The 7,781-nt window shown below is 35.3% G+C and overlaps 1 protein-coding gene across 2 annotated transcripts in view; it reads left to right on the plus strand.

Moving 5' to 3' along the window:
* LOC106461118 overlaps positions 1-7,781 on the plus strand; it is a 25,821-nt gene extending 18,040 nt beyond the window's left edge. For both annotated transcript variants that reach the window (XM_022387996.1, XM_013920908.2), the window contains exon 3: positions 3,848-7,781. In XM_022387996.1, the coding sequence (XP_022243704.1) occupies positions 3,848-4,099 (252 nt within the window). In that variant the 3' untranslated portion in view covers positions 4,100-7,781. The remainder of the gene's footprint in view (positions 1-3,847) is intronic.

The raw sequence follows: 7,781 nt of genomic DNA on the forward strand, positions 1-7,781 counted from the left end.
CATTTTTTTGCCCCATTTGCAATGTGTATTTAAAAGTTTTTTTCTCTACCTTGAAGTGTTACCCTTTGTTATATTTTCCTATCTTTTGGTGCTCCCTTCCCACTTCCTTATTATTAGATGATACACACCTCTTCACACAGTTAAGCTATCCTCCTCATGCATCTGCCTTAGAGATTTGCATGCAACTAGCTTTTAACTCCAACCTAATCTCACAAGTTTTCTCATGAATTGCACTACTGCATAATGACATCATGCAGCAAAAGCCCTCCACCTATAGGAGGGTAACACAACCTACCTGTACAGTAACTCCCTATATGCTTTTGCACTCCTGAATTTTCATTCCTTTCCTCAGCACTGAATGCATCAGACATGTTTTTTTCTTTATCAAAATGAAAGATGCCTTGTGTTATTGTTTGACCTTAATGATTTTCCTGTCCCTTCCTCTGTTCTAGTATTTGTATGGGTGGCTGGACTGATCCCATATCACCATCTGTGTTCCATTACCTCCACCCAAACTGGACCTGCACCTCATCACCTATGCTTCCCCCTTTTGTTGGGGAGCATCCCTGAATGATAATTTTACATCTGCCACTTGGACCCAGGATGAATCGTCCCTCCATATCCATGCACTCAAACTTCCGGGAGACCATAGAGCATGAAACCATTATTACCATTCCTAGTGGTTCATTTTGTTATGTTTCATTCTTATGACTCCTTAGTTTTTTCCTAACTTCACTGCCAGGGGGAATCCAATCCAGAACTATTTGCTTTCAAACCCTAGATATTCCTTATTGATCTAATTCTGAACAGGTTGGTTTCCTTGCCTGCTATATATCAGGTATTATGAACGTGTTGCAGGCTGCCTCACTTGCCCAAACCATGTTCTACCTGCATATTGTCTCTTCTTCCCCAGTTTTCCATTGGGGTGCTCTCTTAAAGACTACTTATTATTATATTACTAACCCTCAGTTTCATGCTTCCTCTCTCTTCTGACCATCTGTTCTCCATCCCTCAGCCCTGGCTTTTGCCGCCTTCCACCAGGTCTGGTCTTATGCTTCTATAATGCTCACCCATCTTTCCATCTTTTACCTTCAGTCCTGGCCTTGACTAGAGACACTCCTAGTTGTGTCCTCTTTGTGCTACTCCTTCAGATGGCTGAACCTTGGTTGCTTCTTCTGTGCCACCTGACAATCTATTCCCCTCTTCCCCCTGGCAATTATACATTATATTGCTTCAATATTTCCCATCTCCTTAACATCAAGGGATTTTTTTTCATCCACCTTCATGTTTGGATTTGTCTGGTCCATTGCCTGTTGCACCAAACTTTCCAATCTCGTAATCTCTTTACCTTTCCCATTCTGGGCATCCTTCTACCTGGTCCATTTTCCCACATGGCAGGTGTGACTTTCAACAATGGTCCATTTGTTGACACCATCCTCCTGATTGTCCTACCATTGGACATCTCTCTTCCCTTTACTGTTGAGTGGCAAGGTTTAGCTGTCTCCACTGTTGCTAGTTATTAGATGGCCTTGTCTTCAACATTTTGACTTTTTCAGTACTGTAAAGTGTTTCCTCCCCTGTTCTCTCCACCTTGTTTCAGTCCTTCCTTATCCGTAGACACACTCTCCCTGTTTCCATGCCTGACTGGGACCTCAGTATCATCCTGCACCCTCTTAGCCATGTCCTTTTGAGCCCTTGGCTACCACTTTTCAGACAAATTTCTCTTACTTCAGATTTAATGTTACAGACTCATCCTGTACCCCTTTCCTTTCTTCCTATGTTTTCAGCTGCTTGGGTAGGAGACCTCTCCCATCTATTTCACCCTCCTGTGATCATTTGGACCTGGACAGACTTTTGTGCTCTGTTTTATGCTATTTGATGCTACTTGGCTCATACCTCTCACGTTGGGGTTTCTGTCTTCAACCCTACAATCCCGCGGATTCCTCTTCTTCCAGGGACAAATCTCCTTCTACCTTTATAGGTAGGATCCACCAATTTCTATGTCTGGTCTACTGCTCACAGATGGTCCTTATTTTGTCCCATCAGATTCATCACCTCTCTCAACAACCAATCACAACACGTCCTCCACGATCCACCAGGATACTATAAAAGACCTGCAACAGCTTATACACACTGATCCGAAGATGAAAGGTGGAAGACTTTTGAAATGTCATCCTTTACACTTGTGTTGTTTCTACAACAGGCAGTTGTTGCCCATTCCAGTTTGCTCATCTTGAATACTCTGCCTAAACAATCTATCACGGAAGGGAAGAAGGTTATAGTATGCAAATATTATGTGCCTGACTCTGCTATAATATATATATTCCAAGCTCTAATTTTGGAAAACTTTAAATCCATTTCTGATGGCATGCACAATAAATGCTGAAATTCACCCTGGGCTGCTATGTTTTGTTGCTTGACCTTGTGTATGGGGGAATACCTTGTGAATATTATACGAAGCATAAATATATTCACCAAACTCGCTGTCCCTGTCTGAATCTATTCCCATGTCTGTCGTGTGTACTTTTTAACTATTTCCCCTTTTTTTACTTCAATAAAGTGTTTTACTGTTATTTTAACTTCAATATGATGTCTTACCTCTTTCACTTCACATAATCTATAGAGATTAGATAACTGTGTGCAGGTATGATTAGTAATTGTGTGCATTACTGCAAAAAGTTAATTCTTCTATGTAAGATTATATTCTATTTATTAATAATCTACATGCAACAGTGGTCTATAGGGGGAGGGGCCTTCCTGGACTTCTGTCTCTTAAATCCCTCATAGAGATATAGTACTGACATCTAATAGACCTCTGGTTAGTGTAGAAGGACTTTTTTTCATCACGTTAAAATGGACACGGAAAGAACAAATATTGAAGACTATATAATTTTTTTTTTCACTGTCAAATATTTTTAATATAAAAACCTTTTTTTTAAAGGACTGTAGCTTTTCTTTTTAACTACGATAATTTAGAATTAGTATTGCATATATAACTTACATTTTCACTGGATAGCCATGAATCTAGAAAAGTCAGGAAAATTGGGTTTCCTCCCCCTACATTTTTTTTATCTCTTAACCAGCATACATGTGTAAACCATATTGCATAGCTGTACCATTTATTAGTATATTTTAACATAGTGTTAAATAGCAATTATTTATTACTTTATATATTAATAATTATCCAATTCCTTACTATATAAAACCAAGTATCGTTCTTTGCTTAAAGGTGTATTTCTGTAGTACAACAGTCTAAAGTAAGTTCATTCTGAAGCTTTTATCCCTCTTTATAACTAGATTACAAGCTAAAACTGTGTCAGTGGCTGGGATTTGATCCTGTGTCTTCTTGATGGAAGTCTGGTTTGTTATCCAGTTGATAATGACTGGATAATGCACCATATTTTCATCAAGAAGACCTAGGATTGAATCCCAATCAGTACAAACATAGAAATGGTCCTTCTCAGACCTTTCCTGAAGATGGCAGCAGATTAGCAGCTGAAACCTAGGATAAAACTAGTTAATTAGTATCTACTTATGAAAAACCATCCTTATCTATCAGTAATTAGACTAGACTAAGGTGATCATATGGCCAACTAATCATGACAGTAATTCACAACCTTTCACACAACCCTACTCTGTAATAGTCAGAATATTTAAAAGCGTTTTCCTTCCCAACTACATTTCTTCAACGTTTTCAGTGTTTTGTAAAGTCTGGTTAGATCTAATATTAAATAATTTTAAATGAAGCTATAAAAGATTCAGAACTGTTATATTTAATACATGCATGATTTATTACATATTATTTAATACATTATTAAAGTCAGTGTTTTAAATATTGTTATTTCAGGAAGACTCTGGTAGTGTAACTGCACAGACACCAAAGCTTTTTCTGGCAGAGTTTAAGAGTAAAGGAATCCAGACAAAGATAGAGGGAGTCCCTTTATGTACCTGTTTACATTCTCAACATCAAGCAAGTGTGAAGAAAGTGGTTAATGTCAGCATACAGACAGAGAGTTGTGAGGCCATTACTGATTCCACACAGACATTTTCCACAGGCGAAATTTTTTACTCAAGGGTGTATCTTGATGCTGTTGATTAACTTGAAAGGTGTTACGTATGAATGAATCTAATTTAATGATATATATATATAGCTCAGTTACCTACCATAACAGATAAAATTTAAATATCTGCAATACATTTTGACTAAATCTTGATTCAATGAAAATTCTTTGGTGAGTTTCTTTGATTTAATTAAACTTGTACTAAAATTTTGTCTTGCTAATGCATAGTTTTAATATTTGTAGTCTTCTGTTATGGTAGTAACAGTAATAAGAAGAAAAAAGATAATACAGTGAATGTTACTTAAAAATAAGCCTGTGTTAACCTTGTCTCTATTTTTTTTAATTTTATGGTTTGTTTCTATGTTAAGTGCTTGCCCGCTTACCAGTTTTAGGGAAAATTGTGCTACTCTAAACCTTTTAAGGCTTTATTTTTTTCTTTCTCTTTCCCCCTCATCAAAACCATATACTCTGGTACTTAGATACAGTAAAAGAATGAAATTAAAATTTTAACTTGTTTTAAGTATGTTTACTGTGTTATTGATCCTTTTATATTACCAATAGAATTGATAAAATATAAATGTAGAGGCAGTAATGTAAAAAAAGATAGATCAGGCATCATGTATCTCCATTGTTAAAAGTAATATTACCTGCATTTGAAATAATTACTGAAATGTGTAGCTGGTACAAGTTTCTCTTTTATAAATCATTTCTAGAAATCACAAAGGTGATCTGATAAATAGTAGAGTTGGTGGGGCCCAGTCATGTGTTCAAAATTATTGGGGATGATAGATACAGTAGATGATGGATATATGCATGTGACTTGATTACTGTATGTAGCCTATTTTGAAAAGAGTATTACTTACTATTAAATGTGAAATGAATTATTTGTCATATTTAGGTCGATACCTAGTATATTAAGTATAAGTTTGGCACTTAGCTGCTTTAAACAAAACAGCAAAGAAATATTATAAGTAGAAGAGAAGTAATATAATATAAACATTTTTCAAAACAGATTAAATAAACCTAAATATGCTCCTGATTGTCAATTCAAGTTTTGAATATCACTCCAAATGTGATCTGTGAGAATAGATTAATAACTGCATATCCCCACCATCTCTATACAATTAGTTCATTATTACACTTGAGTAGTTTTATCTGTCTTGTCACTTGTGTAGTGCACTGAAAATATTGGGACATTTATTTTACAATTTTCTATTATATGTGAAATATATATAAAGATTATACAACTTATGGTACTTTGCTATCAATTATAGTTTGTATAAATGGTACCTCATGTTTTATAAAACATAAACTGATGGAAAAATGTTTTAAGATTTGAATATCTTTAACTTATTTTTTTACAAGAGAAAATTTTGTTGTGTATATAGCAGTTGTTAAAAATATAGTTACAAAAGGGGAGAATTTGTCTCAATGCAGTGACACTTGTGTAAAAGAAAAAAAAGTGTTTTAAAAAATTATGGTTCAAACTCCAAAAGGTAGCGAAATATTAGAAAATAGGCTTAAAAATTGTTACAAAAATAGGTTTACCTTCCTCTTAATTCACTCATTGCAGCTCAAAATTAGATTTCTGGTATTGAACAAAAAGCTCATTGGGAAGTGAGTTGTGGGAGACAAAAGATAGATCTAAAATGCAATTTTTTACACAGCATTGATTTTGAGCTACAGTGGAGAAATTAAGAGTAGAACAAAAACATTTTCAATTAACTTGTTTTTATAGCAGTATTTTAAAGTATACAAAATGTAACTGTAGTGTTTATACAAAGTAGCCCTAAGAATGTTTTCAGCATTTGGGGAGGACTGTGCAAGTTCCACATCACCCCATTCAGTCTGTGTAATGCCCCACAACTTTTGAATGGTTGATTAAACTTACAGTGAAAGAACTGAAATGGAAGAGATGTATCATATATATAAGTGTCATACTTGTCTTTGGCCACATAATTCATTGATGCAGTCTTTAAACTGAAACCGAGAAAGTGTGTGCTTATGGGTATAAAGCATAATTTCTCAGTAGCATAGTTGATAAAGATTGAGTGTCCACTGTTTCTTCAAAGATTACAATGGTCAATGACTGGCCCACACCTTTTGACAAACAAGCTCAGATGAGGCCCGGACCATTTCACATTGTGAGGCCCCCCTCATTTTTTAATATTTTAATGTAAGGAATGGCATGTAAAGAAATTTTTATTCGTAGAATGCATGACTGTATAATTTTATTTAGCTTTAGGCACACTGGCTTGACTAGTTTGTATATTATAGTGTCTCTAAATAATGCCACTCAGAATCCAAAAATTTATTATACAAATAAAAAAACATAATGATGACACTATTGTTTTTATTAAAACCGTTATTTCAGAAAGGCCTTTTATTATTTTTTCTCCGTTAAGTTTTCAATTAGGGCAGAAAAATCTAGCTTTCATGCTATGTCACAGTTAATATTGAGCATGGCTATGCCATTGAGACGCTTTGTGCCATTGCAGATTGATGGTAGTTTTTAACTTGGTTTAGTACACTAGTATAGTGTTCTCCTGATGCTACAGAAGCAGGCAAACATAGAAATATTCGTATTGCAATTGTCACGTTTGGAAACACTTAGACTAATCCCAACTCCAGAATTTGTTCCAAAATTTTCTTTGGCTTAGTGCCACAATTTGTCAAATTTGTGTCACTAGATTCGTTTACGAAATAGCATTTTGTCAATGAGTTCCTCAGATACATGTTCTGAATACTTTTTTTGAAAGTTATTGGTGGATGAATACTTAGGGTATTGAAATCCCACAGAAAACTGAAAAGGGAACATATGTTCCTCAAAGACTCAAATTGTCTGTTCAAATCACTTTGAACAGAACCAGTGAGCACAAAAAACATGTGCTTTTAAAATACTCTTCTGTCTCCTTTTTCAGTTGGAAAAGTACATTTTGTGGAAAACTTTGGAGAAATACCAATGCTTTCTGCAACATGTTTGCATTCAATCAAGATTGCATCCCAGTGGTCACGAAAATGCTGAACATTTTTGATGAGACTCTCAATGTTGTTTTTTTTTCAAGATCAAGCATAGCTGTGCAAAATTCTATCACGAGATTTATCTGATGAATCAAATGTTGAAAAATACTTTTCAATACTATGGATTTCCATTTTGGCATGTGCAGTGAGATTGAACTTCAGCCAGTGCAGCTCTCACTTCTGCAGTATGGTTTGCAATGGGCTTCACAGCATTTACTTTGGCTCTTCAGTATGCATCTGACAAACCATGCAATGAAACTAGCAAATGTTTCTTCAGAATTTCCCACCTTTGTGGGCTACTGCTGAAACAGTTAAACAGTTGCTTGATCGTTCCGAAAAAAGTTATTGCTTCCTTACACAATGCAGCAGAATCAACACAAATGAGGTTCAGTGTGTGATTGCCGCAGTTTGAGAAAATGGCAGTGGGATTTTTTTTTTCCATTAAAACTGCTTGGGCTCCATTGTATTTACCCACTATATTTGCTTCTTGTCATACCCTTGTCCAATGCAAAATTGGAAGTCCAGTTTCAATTCTTCAAGAATAGTCAAGATGCAGTTTGCAATGTCTTTGCATGTATTTTTTTGTTGATGTTGTCAAGTAAAATGAATCTTTCTTGAATTGTGCACTTTAGTGCATCGTAAATTTTTTTCCTTTATTTTCAAATACTGGATGACTACAGTTGTCCGTTCTTTATGTGA

This window comes from Limulus polyphemus, unplaced genomic scaffold (genome assembly GCF_000517525.1).
Source record: "Limulus polyphemus unplaced genomic scaffold, Limulus_polyphemus-2.1.2 Scaffold900, whole genome shotgun sequence".
NCBI classification, from domain to species: domain Eukaryota; kingdom Metazoa; phylum Arthropoda; class Merostomata; order Xiphosura; family Limulidae; genus Limulus; species Limulus polyphemus.